This window comes from Numida meleagris, chromosome 13 (genome assembly GCF_002078875.1).
Source record: "Numida meleagris isolate 19003 breed g44 Domestic line chromosome 13, NumMel1.0, whole genome shotgun sequence".
NCBI lineage: Eukaryota > Metazoa > Chordata > Aves > Galliformes > Numididae > Numida > Numida meleagris.
The window spans coordinates 11,508,737-11,526,209 of record NC_034421.1 but is presented as its reverse complement, the minus strand read 5'-3'; the positions used below and the strand labels follow the sequence as shown (position 1 = coordinate 11,526,209).

The 17,473-nt window shown below is 38.3% G+C and overlaps 1 protein-coding gene across 13 annotated transcripts in view; it reads left to right on the top strand.

Annotated features, from left to right (window-relative positions):
* The window catches only part of RBFOX1 (RNA binding protein, fox-1 homolog 1), a 372,798-nt gene that overhangs the window by 111,711 nt on the left and 243,614 nt on the right, over nt 1–17,473 (top strand). For 10 of the 13 annotated variants that reach the window (XM_021411696.1, XM_021411700.1, XM_021411699.1 and 7 more), the window contains 2 exons: nt 14,559–14,713; nt 17,075–17,295. The exons of 1 other annotated variant lie outside the window; for it this stretch is intronic. In XM_021411696.1, coding sequence (XP_021267371.1) covers nt 17,209–17,295 — 87 coding nt within the window. In that variant the 5' untranslated portion in view covers nt 14,559–14,713; nt 17,075–17,208. The remainder of the gene's footprint in view (nt 1–14,558; nt 14,714–17,074; nt 17,296–17,473) is intronic. 2 more of the 13 variants (XM_021411693.1, XM_021411692.1) reach the window with 2 other exon arrangements.

Genomic DNA, 17,473 nt, shown 5'->3' with positions numbered 1-17,473 from the left:
GCAGGCTCCAGCTGTGGCGAGATCTCGCTGTGTTTTGATCCTGCTCTTTCTCGTTGTGTTGAACACACGCAGAATCAAAATTAGATACTGTAGTAAGAGCTAAAGCGTTCAGTGAATTATTTTTTGTTCACTGGTTCTCCCCCTGCCTCCTCCCGATGTGGAAGGGAGAGTCTGTGCTACTTCACAACAGCATCTGAACGTGTTAAGTATTTCTCATGAATAAGAATGCAAGTGCTTTCATCTTAGACCATTATTAAATTTAACTTCTGACCTTTTAAATCTAAATATTCTAAAAATTGTTGGTCTCCCCATCTGTAACATCCTGAATATGCTTTGTTTTATAATTACATGAGTTTAACAGTATCTCATATGTTTGTATGAGGTGTGTATATGCTTTTAGTTACAATATGCCTTTCCTCAACCTCCCATTGAATTACAGTAACATTTATTATTATTGTTATGTAGTTTGGAAGGCTGCTGCTTTGGTTTTGCTTCTGATCACCTGTTCTTTAATAGCTATTTTCATTTTTCTCTACAGTGGCAAGTAAGCATTCTTAAAATTACGTAGTTACAGGTGTTGACTATGGGCATGGAAGTTTCTTCTCTTTAAACCAAGGAGTGGTAATAAGTTGTAAAATGGTCATTTTCATAACAGCATTGTCTTTTGTAAGACGGTGTGAATTTAAAATACTCATATGAAATGTTTCAGTTGGAATTATGGAGGAAGACGATAACAAAACTGTTCAAAGTTTCCCAGAGATTACAGTCTTATTAAAGCAGAAGCGAAGGAGAAAATGTGGGGGCAAAAAAGAAGTCAGCCTATACATTCCATGAGTGTCCCATTCTTTCTTAAGCTTTTTTCCTTGTCATGTATTAGTCGTCCTCTCTGGGATGTTACATGGCTGCATAGCTCAATTAATGCTCTGTGGCAGGAGGAGGAAAAAAATGTCTCTCTTGTCAGAAGCTAAGTTATTTACTTTCAAAAGCTGACAGAATAGCACTGCAGGGGCTTCATTTATTTCCGTTCAGAATGTCATTATTGTGTAATGCAGAGGGACTTCTGCATGCATTGCAGGCTTACCCTTGTAATCTTTAGTCTGCTGGATAGCAGCAGAAGTGCAAAATGGCACTCTGGAATGTTTCCCCATTCTGACTTTAGCACATTTGGATTTGCAAAACTGCATTCCAAGTGTCTTAAATATTGACCGTTCCGATGGCAGTAAACTTTTTTCTCTGTGGTGCTGATGCTTGATATATAGGGAATCGTGCTCTGGCCTAGCCAGAAGACTGATTGTATCCTCAGTTACCTTCATACGGTGCCTCATTTTTTTTCCTGATGGGGAGTGTGTGCTGGGAGGCTGCTTTTTCAGCATTGCTCTCTTTGCGATTTTGTCATTTTTTTCTTCGATTTTTTTCTAAGAGTGACCCTACGGGGAATATTTTAGTGCAGAGTATTGTACACAGACAACTTGCTATTTCATTTCCAACAAATAAAGTTTGAAAAAACGTCCAACTTTTTTGTTGTTGGATCACGTGTACTTTGCAGGCTAGATGAGTAGTTTTGATACTCCCCTCCAAATTCAGTCTGAGTCTACAAAAATACAGGAAATCCTGCAATTACAATTCCAAGAGTTTGTTGCTTTTTGGTGGTGGTGGGTTTTTATGTTGTTGGGGTTTTTTTGCCTTTTTTTTTTTTCCTCCTCTTGCTGCCATCTCCTCCATCTCCCCTTGGAATAACGAGTTTTCCACAGGCACACAAAATTACCTGTTGCTTTTCAGAAAGAGTTTTGGTACACCCAAAGTAAAAGCACTGATATGGTTAACTTGAGGAATTCTCTGTGCGTAGACGTTGCCCTTCTTTCTGCCTGCTCTTAAATGTTCCGCTGGAAAATAACTTCATTGAGGGAGTACTTGTTGCCTTTTCAGTGATCGCTGATTTTTTTAATTATTTTTTTTAAGGCTAACCACATTTTCAGTTGTTTTCTTTTCAGGGAATTAAACATTTCAAACATTTTAATTTTGTTCATTTGCAGTAGATTTTATTTGAATGCAGCCTGTTTTTGAATGGGCTTGCCTGCTTCTTTCTTTCTTTCTTCTCTTCCTTTCTTTGCAGACATGAAATCCAATAAATTTCTATTGCAGTTGCTGGGCTTGGGGGAGAAAAGTGAAAGGAAAAGTAGAAAGCTATTGGGAAGCGTCAAACACAGAGAATGATGAAGTACATTTCATAGCAGCCAATTCCAAGCCCAAAATCCCTGTTGTGCAGGAAGGCTTTCCAACTCACACAGGAAATTCAGCCATTGCACAGCACAGTATTAATGATTTATACACACCGCACCACTGCTTTTGTTCACTGGCAGAGCCAGGTTGTGTTAATAAAGGAATTTCAGGGAAAAGGGTCCCGGCATGCTGAGTTGTTTTGCTCAGTGCAGTAGATGCTGCCTTCATAAATCAAAAGAATTTAGAGCTTTACAATCTTCCAGAGCTGCTGAGGGTTTTTTGTTTGTTTGTTTAATCTGATTCACTCAGGAATATTTTCATTTCTTTTCTATAAAGAATGAATGAATGAGGACTGGATGAGATCTATCTCAGCTGTTTCAGGGTTGATTGGTTTGCTTCACAGTGGCATTACGCTTCCATTTGTTTTCCATTTGGTATTTATGCTTTATGGTGTTGTCTGTGGAGTTTAGCCTGGTTTTATTAGCATAAAGAGATGCAGATCACATTATATTGCCTTCTTTTGTAGACAGAACTAAGTAAAATGTAAAGACAAAATATGCATTTGTAGTAAACAAAGCAGTTTGGTACCTGTTATTTAAAATTAAAAAAAAAAGTAATAACACTGAAGCATTTGTTTTATTTTACAATTGGGGTAATTTTTCTTATTAGTAAAAATATGCCTCAATGTTATTTTGCTGTGAATACGAGTATTAATTTTAAAGTTCTTTTATCACAAAACTTTGTTTCCTAACGGCAACTGCAGAAATGTGTACTCGGTTTTGTGTTTATTCACGTAATGATTATTGTCAAATAGCAGATCAGTGTTGATATTACTAGAGAAGAAATGTCTCTAGAGTTGATAGACATATAGATTAAGGTGGATGTTTAAAAACAAAGCCAAACAACTCCTCCTCAAAATTTTGGTATAAAATAGTGTTAAACAATGTTGTGGGAAGCTATCCTGGAAAATAACCACTTACTTTTACGTTTATGCCATCTAGTCTTTCCATTAGTGTTTCACAAAAGAGCATGGAGAGAAAAAAAAAAAAAAAAACAGAAAATAATTACAGGAATAGTGTTATGCAGTTAAAGGGGAACTAGCTTTCCAGGGGAATCTTAAGATATTGTATTACACAGCAGGCACAGTGTTTTCAGTCTTTTTGGATCATTCAGAGTCGTTGATTCATGTAGCTTTTGCTTAAAGGAAATGTGACTGCCCTATCCTAGCTTCGCTACAATAGGGAACGCGGTTCTCTCCTGGATTCCTGAAAGCCAGCGTTGTGGGAATCAGTTTTAGGGAAGTTAGAGCTACAACAGAAGGGAATTCTTTGTAGTTGGTGTAGTCTGATGAGAGATAAATATTTTCTTTTCCATTTTCATCGCTGGTTTAAATGTCATGGATTAATATAAGGCAGGTGCCCAGCGGAGGAGGGTGATGTTTTATAGAGTACCATTTTTGTATTTGTTTGTCCTCTATTATTTGGGTGCATGAGTGTTTCATTGTGTTTAATTATGTCTGTGAGGCACAAGACAACAGTCAACATCTGCTCTATTGTTTCCTTGGTTTACAGATAGCTTTGGTGGGTTATTAAACAATTTATTTTTCAAACAGAACACAGAGAAACAAGATGCACCCATATTATGTAATTTTGTAAAGGTACATTGTGTAATTAGTCGTCTAGTATTTGCACAACAGTCCTTTATTTTGTTTGAGTAAATGCTCTTCCATTAAAAATACTTGATGGTCTCGGCAGTTTTTAACTGACGATAATTTCTAGTTTATAATATATGGGCTAGGCTGATTTCATCATGCGTTCTATAAACTCATGTTACGTATTTTATATGTAAGCAATGCTATTGAGCTGCGAATGGTAAAATAAAAATTAGAAATATGTATTAACTGATTTTATTTATTACTGAAGCAGCCTCTGGTGAACTCTTACTGATGACAGATAAAGTGTGAATTAACTTCAGTTACTTTTGTGTATAAGTTTACATTACCCCCAAAGCATCAGCTGAGGAGGGCAGGGCTCAAGCTGCCTTTACTTTGACAGAGCCTCTCTTTGCTTTGTCTTGAAAAAGTATTTCCAGAGACTAATGATGAACACATCCTAAAAGGCCTTTGGTGACCTTCATTATCGAAGAATGTCACCTGTTAAAAATGTTTAAGGAAGACCATGAGAATGTAGTGGTCTCAAAGCTTTTCAGCTGTCCCAGTATACAGTTATAGAGCTGCAGATCATCCACAGCTGTTTGTGATATGGACATCTGAGGCCCTTGAAGTACTGTTAACGCAATGTGGTTGGTTTAGTATGCAGGTATGCCATTGAAATAATGTTGAATATCATTTTAACACAAACTAAACCACCCCTTACGTACATGAAGGACTGAATTCAAAGGAAAGAAAGTGTAATGCTCATAGTTCCTCAAAAGTGTGCATCATTAACTCTTACAGAACTGGTGTCCCAGTTTAAGTGTTGTTTCACAAAACCGTTTTCAGCTTTTAGCGTGGAACAGAAATGTCTCGTGTTTTCAGCAAGGGCTGAACGAGACGCTTTCTCCCTCTCACCTATTCATGTGAGCATGAGTTGTGAAAGACGTAAACGTCAGTCAGGGATTTCAGTCTTTCCAATTTTGACTTGTTTATTCCATAAACGTTGGCAAATATAAACTTAAAGAGAAACTTCCTTAAACCAATTTTTTATTTTTTTAAAGAAAGAAATGCCAAGGTCATACTGCTTGTAATTAACTTTCCAGAAAATCATGGGGGAGGGAGGAGGAAAAAAAAAAAGACCTTTTTCTGCTTCTCCCCTCTATAGTGTTTATTGCTAGATGGTTCAGTAGGGCATGTCTCTAAGGAGCTTCTCTTTAAAATAAACATATATGTTTGTCTACAGCACAGAAACCACACAGGTGTCTTCAGCTGTGAGCTTGGGGGCTTTGTTCCGATGTGCAATGCTGACATAAATTTTAATGGGAGAGAAAAAAAGGGTCAGATCTTCTGCTGGGGTAGATCAGCACAGTCTGTTGACTTTCAATAAAGAAGTGGTCCTTAGCTTGGATGTAAAATTAATGCATTGTACAGGTTATGTGCATCTTCTCCTATGTTTTTGTATATTTTGCTTGTGAATTGTTTTAAGTGCTTATTTGCATTAAAATTGCACAAATAGTTTATGCCCACGATCAGTTGCAGATGAGCTTTGGTGGAAACTCCAAGGGAAAGTGATATTCCCACAGACTCACTAGAGAAGATGGATTACAGCAGGTAGCATCTGAGCTGTGGTAGTGGCAAATGTGGCTTGTTTGCATGGCTTCACCAGGAATTAGTCCCATGGAGAACTGTTTGTATGATTTTAAAGAGTTAATCAGAACTGAACTGAAGGGAATAACAATTCAGAAAGCTCAGTTATTTTTCTAGTATTACAAGTAGCCAAATTGATCAGTAGCCTACAGCAAAGATGGTTAACTTCCCCTGTATGCAGTAGTGCTAGATTACATGAAACATTTTTGGAAGCAGAATCTGAAGGAGACCTATCATTAGAAAAACATCAACAAGTAATAAAAATAAACTTTGAAAATAAGTTCTATAGGAATTCTCTAGTCCCAGTTAACTCATAAACCAGTCTGAAATCTGACAGCTCTGTGCTAGTGCTGCATAGCTGTTTCTAGAGAGATGATCTAGCAATAGCATTTGCAATCAGGGTGTGCCAAAGTTACATCTGTGGGAGCAGCACAACAGTACGGTTCCTGTTTGAGCAATGTAAGTCAAGATTTGTAAGTGAATGTTACATTTCTTGCCTTCATTTGTTACCAGCATTCTGTAATAAACCTTTCAGTGTTTTGCTTTTTTTTAAACAGTACCATGCATTGTATTTCTCCCAGTTAGGGGTAGACCAGTATTGAAAAAACTTGAGAAAAGGTAAGTTGCTCGCAGTCAGAGAGCTTAAGAATTATCATTTTTCTTGTCCAATCCTTCTTTATTGTACTGAAGGAGGATTGGTCAAATATCAGTTCTTAAATGCTCTTCATTGTCTTTCTTGCAGCAGTAGAGTCTTAGTCATATCCAACTAAGAGTCTTGATATCAGCTAAAATCAGCTAAAAAAAAAAATAAAAGTAGAAATAATCCTCTTTTGGCCTCCTTCTCAGCTCAAAACCGTACCAGTCCTTTGCTGGTATGCTCCAAAGGCACACACAGTGTTTGATTAAAACCTAAATGAAGATGGGATTATAAAGACCATAATTCCTTCGTCCTTTCTAACATGAAAAAGACTTAACCAGAAAGCAAAAAACTTGATGAGTGGATGATATGGAGGGCTGTTATCATCTGGCACCGATACAACACTGTTGTGCTTTTCCATATGTTCTATCCTTATTATGTCCTCATCTGTTACTCTGACCAGGTACCACAATCTCCATAGGTTTAGCCTTGTCTCGAGGACGTCACTGTGAGAGAGCTTCAAAGATGGAGTATTCATGTGAATTCAGTATCCACTGGTTGATTTCTGTAGAAAATTGCCTGTTTTGGAGAATGCTGATTTAGGACAAGACTACACAATGAATATGTAGGATATAATTTTATATATATATATAATACTCAGTAGTGAATAAGTAGGATATTGTCTAATGGATCTTAGGGATGGGGAGAAGACACGTGATGAGGTTCAGTTTCCTATATTGCCGAGAAGTTGAGTGAAAGCTTGATCCAGGGAAGTTATCTCATTTGCATAAAGTGGTTTAGTTGTGTCCCTGTGCTGAGTACCAGGGCAATTCCACTCCCATTGACCTGGCCTCAGCCACAGACCCTCAGACAAGCAACAGAAGAGATAAGGAATACCTTAGGAGGGTTGCTAGGCCATATGCAGCAGCTGTCTGTAAGCCAGACTGAGTTTAGGACTGGTGGCTGAAAATGGGATAAAGTGTCTCCTCAAACAGTTGCATTAGGACCTACAAGACTGAATTGTGTTCAGATATAGAGTAGCAATAAATCTGAAGAAGCTGTAACTTTGTGATACCTAGATTTGGAAGCAAACTTCTTATCAATTGTGTCTTATTCTTTCAGCCAAATCCTGCTTGCTTCAAATGCTCCTAGATTATATTTCTTGGCTAAACTACAGTGTACTTAAAACCTCTTGTTGGCATCTTGAATTGAAATGAATTATAGCTTATATTACATCCAATGCCTTCAAGTTTTGGTATTTTATTTCCAGAAAATATGAAGCTTGCCAGTTCTGAACTGCAGTTCCTTCTGATACTTTTAAAGATGTGTAGGGTCTTTATTGTTTTGGCATTTGAGTAGGTTATTTAACCAAAATATCCTGCTCACTTTGGAGATGTATCCTATGTTAGTTTCTGCACGAATACTATTGGCTTAGGGTGGGCCTTAAATGATGTATGTGTACAGGCAAGAGATATGATTTAATACCGTCTCGTGATTCACCATCCAGTCCTATTAATGTGAACCTTACTCAGAGGAATGAGTAGCTGTTACTTGTCGACAAACCTTCTGTATGTTAAGGGGGTGAAGCTGTATTGAAAGATCCTTATAGTGATACTCTGCTGTTCTCCAGGGAAGCAAATGAAAAGTGTACTTTGATGAATAATGAATGTGATAATTGGGGTCAAGAAGAAGTCATAGCTTCCTTTGGTATAGTACTCAGAGTAGCCTGACTACAGCAATAAAGAGAAGTTCGTTTGACCAAATTTGGCAGTAAAATTACATGGCTATCTGCCATCTCTGCACAACCCTAACCTGTTCAGTAGCAGTGACAAGCAGGTGGCTCGTCTGCACCATTCTAGAATACAGGTACTTTTCTGAGATCCTGTCTTACACCTGTTGATGTCAACAAGACAGCCATGAACTGATGCTGAATGAGACTGGTCGTATCCCAAGCGTTGGCAAAAATCTTCTATGAAATGGATGATTATCTATCATGGCATTGCTTCAGTATATCAGTAGCATTCATTAAGAATGGATATTGATTAAAAGTCAGTCTGCTCCTGATTTGCAAGGAAAGATGTATTTTGCTGTTGCTGGTCTGTATTTGCAAATGAATGTACCCCCCAAGGGAATGATTACATTTCGTATAGAATTTCCCAAACTGATAAACTTCTTATAAGCATAAGACTTCTCTCACTCATCTCCTGGAAAACCGAGAGGCAACCTCATTGCTCTGCAGCTTCCTGAGGAGGGAAAGTTAGAGAGGGAAGTGTCAGGCTCTGCTCCCTGGGAATGGATAACAGGTCTCAAGGGAACAACACAAAGCTGCACCTGGAGAGGTTCAAACTGGATGTTTGGAAAAATTTACTTACTGTGAGGGTGATCAAACACTGGAATAGTCTTCCTAGAGGTGGTTGATGCCCCAAGCTTGTCAGCGTTCAGGTGACACTTGAATAACGCCCTCAGTTGTGTACTTTTGTTTAGGCCTGAAATGGTCAAGCATTTGGACCAAGCGATTTCTAACGATGCCTTCCAAATGACTGTGCTCTTCTTATTAAGCGATGATAGAGAAATTCAAAAGTGAAGTAGTGAAGGATAACTGAAGTAGCCTGATCATGGGAGTGATTATTCTCAAAGAAGCCAACAGTGAAAATTCCCACCTAACTGGTGATAGGACTAGAGGAAATGGCCTCAGGTTGCACTAGGGAAGATTCAGGTTGAACATCTGTGCTTTGTGCCATGATATGTATTGATGATGACAAATCCTTAGATTTCTGTAAGAGCCAAGGGGAAGTTCGGCCATTGAAGCATTCCTTAACTTTGTTTTTTTCCCACTCTTGTCCCTCTTTCTACCATACATGTGTCATCTATGGAAATGAATTTTTGTTATTCACTGAATGGTAGATCACACTCTTTATTGACTATCAGGAGACAAATATGTTTAGCAGCAGTTGAGTCAAAGTGGGAACTGATGCTTACTGAGGATGTAGAAGAGAGCAAAGAGTTTACAGTAAAAATCCTTGCCTTCATGCATTCCTGAAAAAATGGTGCTATCTGTATTTAACATGTATTTACACATCTGCATGTGTTTGTTCTTTAATATTATGGTCATAGGTGATTATTTCCTTGTACCATACTTGATTCTAAGCTACAAACTAGATGGGTACAAATGCACGACTGACTTGCAGAGGGACAGCGATATTGGTAGTCATGCTACTTAGCAGTCAGTTAATCTACCAGTCAGGTACCAACGTTTTTGTGCGACATTCTGGGGTGAGAAGGTTTTATGAACTGAGAGAGAATTTACATGAAGTTCTTACCTGGTACCAGCAAATTATAGGAGAAAACACTGATGGCATTTTGAGTACAGTGCAGTTAGGAGATAACAGTCCGAGTAATGTGAAGAAGAAACTGATCTCTTGATAGCTCACAGTAGTAGGCAGGGTAGGAATAAGCTGAAGTGAGCCCTTGAAGGTGATGACAAGTACCTTATGGTTGCTGAGGTAGTAAAGGGATGTTGTGGGGCAATGCGAGAAAGGAAGGCAGGAGCCATCTTTGAGGGAGCGTTCCAAATAGATCACAACGAAAACATGCTGTTCTTTAGTCAGTGAAATACTAAAGCAGCAGATGAATCAGTGCGCAGCTCTGACAGCAAAAGACAAAGTTTGGAGTCAGTCAAACCAAAGAGTAAGTGCTGACCACATGCTTAGAAACCTATGTTTGCTGATGTATTGTACTTGAAATAATGTAAGACCCATTGCCCTGCAGTGTGAATGCCATGATTATTCTAGAACTACAGATTGTTTCCCAAATATGCTTCCTAGGTTTTTGCTTGAGGTCCTTCTGTCTGGAAGCGCTCAGTCAGCTGCAGTATAATCATTTATCTTGGTTATCTCTACATTTGCTGCCATTAAAACAGTGGACTTTTTTTTTCCCCGAGTATGCCACTGGATTGTATGTTTAAAAAAAAGTTGAATGTCAGTGCAGCTGAAGAACTGTTGGCTTTCTGCTTGACAGAATCAGATAGCTTCATTTTCAACAGCAGATAGATTTTAACATGGTCCCAAGAGCTTATGTGATTCTTCTAATAGAAACTTTAAGTTTGGAAGAAAATAAAATGTTCCACACACTAAAAACGGAAGATCTGTTTAAACAATTTCTGTGTTCTTTCCCTGTATGTTAGTCTAAACAGGGATATTGAATAACTTGGTAGACTGATTGTATCAGCCGTATTTGTATCAGATACTTGAAGGACAGTAGAGATTTTTTGATTAGCAAATGGATATTTTAGCAATTTCCAAGTGTAAAATATCACATGTTGTGTTTTGGTTTTGCTGTTAAGTATAATAGGAGTTGGCTGGGGAATTGGCAGTTGGCGTAAACAGCTTGTACATGTACTTGGAACTTTGCTTAGAAGAACAGAATAATGTCAGCAGCTGATGAAAAGGGTCAAGTTTGGATAGTGCATCAAATGCCCTCAGAGAGCCATTGGTCTCATATGGTTTTAGCAAAAGGTGGAAGCAGAGACTTTGGAAGACAAGTATTGTTATAGGAAAAAGCAGCAGTCGTGGTTCAGGAGAATAAAAAAGGGAGAGGGGGGGAAAAAAAGACATGCGGGACTTATTCCTTTCAGCAATATTTCATTTAATGTCTGAATTTGATTAACTCAAGCAGTGGTAATCACTGGTAGTCAGCGGCAGCTTACCTCTTTCAGAACATGTACAGGGATGCTCTTCCAGGGAAGATCAGAGGGTGGATCCTCCTGAAAGCTCTGCTGAGGCATGAAGAAGAGGGGGGAGGTGATACGAGCCAGCCAGCATGGCTTCACCAAGGGAAAGTATTGCTTGACTATCCTGGTGACCATCTGTGATGGCTTAATTGCATTAGTGGACATGTTCAGTGGATGAGGAACTGGCTGCAAGATTGTACGCAGAGAGTAGTGGTCAATGGATCCGTATCTGGGTGGAGGTTAGTGACAGGTGGTGTCCCTGAGAGATCAGTACTATCATCAGTGCTGTTGACAGTGGGATCAAGTGTGTTCTCAGCAACTTTGCAGATGACACTAAGCTGTGTGGTGCAGTTGATGTGCACAAGGGTTGGGATGCCATCCGGAGAGACCTAGGCAGTCTAAAACAGTGAGCCAAGAAGAACCTCATGTGGTTCAACAAAGCTTAATGTAAGGTCTTGCACCAGGGTTGTGGCAGCCTTCACTGTCAGTACAAACTGGGGGATGTAAGAATAGAGCACAGCCCTGCCAAAAAGTACTTGGGGTTACTGATGGATGGCAAGCTGGACATGAGCTAGCCATGTGCACTTGCATCCCAGAAAGCCAACCGTATCCTGGGCTGCACCAAAAGAGGCATGGGCAGGAGGTTGAGGGAGGTGATCCTGCCCCTCTGCCCTGCGCTGGTGAGACATCACCTGGAATACTGTGTCCTGATGTGAAGTCCTCAGTACAGGAGAGACGTGGATTTGCTGGGGCATGTCCAGAGGAGGGCCACAAAAACAATCCAAAAGATGGACCACCTCCCCTGTGAGGGCAAACCGAGACACTTAGGGCTGTTCAGCGCAGAGAAGGTTTTGGGGAGACCTGATAGCAGTCTTTAAGAATCTAAAGGGTTGCTATTAGAAAGAAGAGGACATACTTTTTAGCAGGGTCTGTTGTGATAGAATAAGTGAAAATGGTTTCTAACTGAAAGAGGGGAGATTAAGATTAGATATAAGGAAAAAGTTTTTTTATGATAACGGTAGGGAAGCACTGGCACAGGTTGCCCAGAGATATGGTGGATGCCTCGTCCCTGGAGACATTCAAGATCAGGCTGGTCTAGACTCTGAGCAACCCGATCAAACTATAGATGTCCCTGTTCATTGCAGGGCAGTTGGACTAGATGACCTTTATATGTCCCTTCCAGCTCAAATGGTTCTATGATTGTACTAATCCGGTAATACTTTTTTAGAGCCAGTATTCTGAACTTGCTGCAGATGTTGGAAAACTACCCAAGAAATCCAGAAACTATGTTCTTTTCTCCATTCTGGGTTTTCCTCTACTGGAAAACCACTAAGAAAATTTAATGAGAAAATGGAGAGCATTTGGAGAACAGGAAAGGTGGCCAGAAAAAAAAGGAGGCTTAAGGAAGAACTAAAAGGTATCAAATATGAAATAGCATAAGCCATAAAGAGTGTGCCAAAGTGAAACTTGAATTATTTATGATATGTGAAATGGGAAACTTAGCCTAATGTTGGAAGGGAGTAGGAATTATTTGACATTTGTTGGTATTGTATAGCATTTGGAAGAACCTTTCTCTGTGGCTGGATACAGGCATTAAGAAGTATTAATTATTTGGCAGGAATGTGGTCTGAATAGATCAGTTCTGTCAGGATCGGATTAAAGCATACATCATTGATTGGCTGATGACTGCATTGCGGGGATCTGCCTTTTCCAGGCAATGTGGCTCCAGAAAAGTTGTTTAATTATTCTTTATCTTGAACCACAGCATGAATAAGCATCTAATTTTTTGCCTTGGTGGAATAGCGTGGTTTCGTGGGATGCACCTTAGAATTGTGGAATCTCCCAAGTTGGAAGGGACCCGCAAGGACCACGGTGTCCATCTCCTGGCTCCACACAGGACTACCCAAATCCTATGTCTGAGAGAGGTGTCCAAACGCTTCTTCAAACGCCCACCACCCTCTGGTGCAGAACCTTTTCCTAATCCCCACCTGACCCTCCCCTGACACAGCCCCGTGCCATTCCCTCAGGCCCTGTGGCTGTCCCCAGAGAGCAGAGCTCAGTGCTGCTGCTCAGCCCCCTCTGCTCTGGGCTGAACAAACCCATGGACCTCAGCTGCTCCTCATACATCCGTATCTTCTCCAGACCCTTTGCTATCTTTGTAGCCCCCCTTCGGACACATTCTAATAGACTGTTTAGATACAGTATGTAGATGGGATCGAATTCTTTTTTTCATGTTCTTCCTTGAATGTGCAGCCCAGTTTTCAGGCGGTCTTGCGGCTTTAATTCTTTATCTCTGTGTTCTTATCATATAGTCATTTCCATTTCCTCCTCCTTTGAAATGATTTCACTGCTGACTTACTAAGAAGTCGCTGTTAGAGCACTCATGTCAGTAGCTCTGTGCTAAAACAGCAAGACTGCAGATGTCAGGGTGTTAGTCTTAAAGACCTGAGGAGAGAATGGGTCTAAAGCACAACACCTTTTTGTTTTATTCCTCACCTTTGTATTAGCTGACTTTCTTTTGCTACCTTAGCATTCTTGACTTACTCAGCTCACCTGTAAAGATCAGTTTCTTCCCAGGAGGCAAGTTCATAACAGAGTTACTTTGTTAGATTTTGGAAGTTTGATTTAATTTTTTTTTTCAGTCCATTTGTAGAATAGTGATAGTATTTTAATTAATTCAAATAATGCACTGTGTTATTGTGGCAAAAATCGTCTCTAAGTTTTAAAAAACTGTATTTTATGAGCTTCTTAACTAGTACTTGGGTGGTAAAAGCTGGGAGTATTCAGACCAATGTGATAAAATTCTTAAATTGCTATTGTTTGTTTTTTTTAATATGCAGTACACTTCAGAACCTTCAGTGTTTATTTTCATGTGTAATAGCTGTCTCCTGTCTTTCAGCAAAATTCTGTTGTAAAAAAAAAAAAACAACAAAATACTGTGTACTTTATATATTCTATATAAAAATAGCATTCATCTATTTTCTTTCTCCTTCTTTCTTTCATTTCTGAAATCAATTTTCAGTTTCAGAAAATCCTTAAAAATTTTTAATGGAAAAAAAAATTGTGTGTTTGGAAACAACTGCTAGAACCATGCCCTCAGCATGCTGGAAATGGCTTAGCATGTATTTTTTCTAATAATGTTATAATTTTCTAGAATGTCATGGAAGTGAGAGCCGTGGAGTTAAAAATAGGTGATCTCTCCTGCAGTTTTTTCGGGCAGTGAAGATACTGATGTAGCCACTGTTACCATCAGTGACTTCAGACAAGCGATTGATGTGCATAGTGCTGACCGTTCTAGCTTTTGCTAGCAAAAACTTTTAGGCTCATGCTTAACCTTAATCTTGCAATAGGTTCTGATAAAGTAAGACAGAATTATTAGTATATTTAATTCTTTTCTGACTTGTTCCCTGAGTTGTCAGTGCTCCTTATAATGATATTTTATATATTCTGACTATTCTTGCAAAACAAGCGTGACCATTAATGCAAACAGTGAACTGTAAAGCAGAAGAAATTTCCATTTTGTGTGGCTGGGAGGGAGAGTTTGCTATGAAAACAAGTATGTTGGTATATACTGGTGAACACGATGTAGTTGCGTTGGCGTAAGTTCAGAATTTGGCACGGGACAGAGATGCAAGTAAAGCTGTATGTACTTCTGTGGTTTTGATTCGCAGAGGTTTGTGCGAACTTAGGTAGCTGATGCACACATGGGACATCATCAAAGAGCCCAACCAGAAAGTCAGAGCTTGGATTTGGAATGCCATACAGCTATACATTTAGAAGCATGTTGTTATAGTGAGGCAAGCAAAGCATCCTTTCATTAAAACAGGTAACTACAGTTTACTTTCAAAGTTTATTTTTATATATTCCAATCTGAAATGTAGTGAATATAAATGTTTTTAAGACACTTTACATTTTCATTATTCTTGAATGTTCATACTTCCTGGAAAGGACTGGAAGGGTCCTCTTCTAAGTTGAAGAGTTTGGACTACTGCTACCTAATGTCACTAGATTCCTTTCATAAGGTATTGGATTTGGAAAGCTGTTCTAGAACCTCACTTATTCAACACCAAAATACGTTTATTCATCATTAGCTTTTGGTTTTTTTTTTCCTAAATGTTCCAAAATTGCCTTTATCTTAAAAACTTTCTTCCTCCCGTTTTCTCTCCCTGTTCTTAGTTTTCTTAGTTTCCTATTATGGCATAGTTGTTCCATCCACCTGAGCAACACATGAAGGATTTCCTCTACAGCTGTTGTAATTGAGCAATTCTTGCAATCGATGCATGTATATTCCTATCTATATTCTTAACGTCCTCCATAACTTTCCAACTTTATCACTGGGAAATTTAATCAGGCAAAATAATTGATGAAAATGTTGGCCATTCCCTTGAGCTTGTTTTTTCCTATATGAATCATCTTGCTCTTTACATTTTCTATCATATCAATTACATATACATTGAAACAAAAAGTGATTTTTACAGAGCAACTTAACAGTCTGTGGTTACATCATTTGTCTGTTGGAATCATTTAAGGAAAGCTTGCAAAATCCTTTTTATAATCTCTGTTGCAAGATGAAAGAAATCTTTTATTTTCAAATGCAGCTTACTCTGTTAGACCAAACAAAAGGTAATAGTTAAAACTGAAGTATATACTTTAAGTAGAGAAATAATTTAAACTGAATTGTAATGGCAATACACTTCCACATATACGTCTTCTGTTGATATATTTCTGTATGAAATTTTTCTGTATTTCTGTATGAAAGATCGTAACTGGTATTGTATTTAAATCTTTGAAAATCTTTTGGCAAAAAATGTCAGGTTACAGTTGTGCTTAATAATTAAACTATAGATTTCTCAATAAGAAAAAAAAATTAACAGCTGAGCATAGTGAGGTGAACAGCATTATCCCCAACAGAAACGGGAAGCCACTCTATAAAAAGAAAATGGAACTAGGTAAACATCACATCATCACATGACAATTGCTGTGCTCATTGGCAGCCTCTAAGAAAAGCATCGTACAGGGTCACTATTTAACATCTAAAGTTAGAAATGGTGTAAGGCTGTTTGTAACAAGGGTCAACGTGCACCTGCTAAGTTAGATTTCTAAATCACGCAATACGGCTGCTGTGATACATGAGAATCAATTACTGAAAACCTTTCATGATGGTCAAGATGTGACATTAAATAATTGAGTATCACATCAAATCTTGTCTGCAATTAGTTATCTGGAGAAGTAATTATGCAACAAAATCAAGTAGCTTAAATTAGTGATGTGGAGCACCCTGGTTATTCAAAAACTGTAAAAGAGGATGATATATATATTTTTCTAACTTGTAACATGAAGGTTTAAACACCTAATTCTTAACTGAATTAAAAATATCTTGCTCAATTTTAATTCTTGTCATTAACCATATCTGCAGTTGAAGAAATATATTGCATACATAACAAATGTTAATGACTGTGTTTGTTTTGTCTAAAGTAAAAATGATTAGCTGTAGAAGAGGATGACTTGCAAATAGTACGTTAAGAGGCAAATCTGTTTTGTTTAGGGGAGAAAACAGGCTGTATTCCCCCCTTTTGTCTCTTGCACTGAGTGTAAGTTTAATTGGAGAACAGATGAAATTCTCTAAAGGTCAAATTTGTCTTTTTCAAAAAGCTGTGATAAATGCAACAACATAGATGTTGTGAAAGGTTAGAAAAGCCATTAAAATATAATTTACTCTAAGAAGTTGTTAGCTAGCATTAGCCAGCTCAAATATTCAAAATAAGCAAGAAAAATACAATGAATCAAAACAATATGTATGAAATGTAACAGGCTTGAGTTTCAGCTCTCACATGAATATTGTTTAACAATGAATACAAAGAAACAGTAATTTACACAATCATAATAAATCTGTTTTTTTTAAGCTTCTGATAGCAACTGTTGTCATGTATATGCCAGTTCTGATAGCATTATTAGTTCTAATCCTGTTTGAAGTCCAGGTTGGGGAGTTTGAACTGTATGTGTTTATTACTTAAAAATCTGAACTGATAAAGAGTAGTTGGTTAGTCATGTTATTTAAGCTGGTCCCAAAATAGCACCTTCCTTTTTTGGTAGAGTTAGCTTTGCAGCTGTTGTCTCTATCTGTTGTCTCTGAAGAAAAATTTAACATTAAGAGTTGCTGACGTCAATTTTTTTCTTTTTTTTACAGCTGATGTGGGCTTTGCCCCTGACAGAAGTTATTTGGTTCTAGCTCTGAGTTTGGAAGAAGTTGGTATATAGATTTTCCCCTAACTTTCAATTGATGTGTTTAGCTTTAGTGGGAGTAATACTATCACTTAAACCATGTTGTCGTCTCAAGGAGTTTTGCTACATCCATATGGAGTGCCAATGATTCTGCCGGCAGCACCATACTTCGCTGGACTTGTTCAGGTAATGCAAGGCCGCTTCCAACAAGCAACTTAACTCTAGTGCACTTAGAGTAATAATTGGAATTTTTATGGTTGAGAAAGCAAACACTTTTAATACAAGCAAAAGCTCTCATGTATTCGGTGAGAAGACAGTAGGAAATCAAAAAGATGGATCACCCTAATCTGTGTATTGACATCTC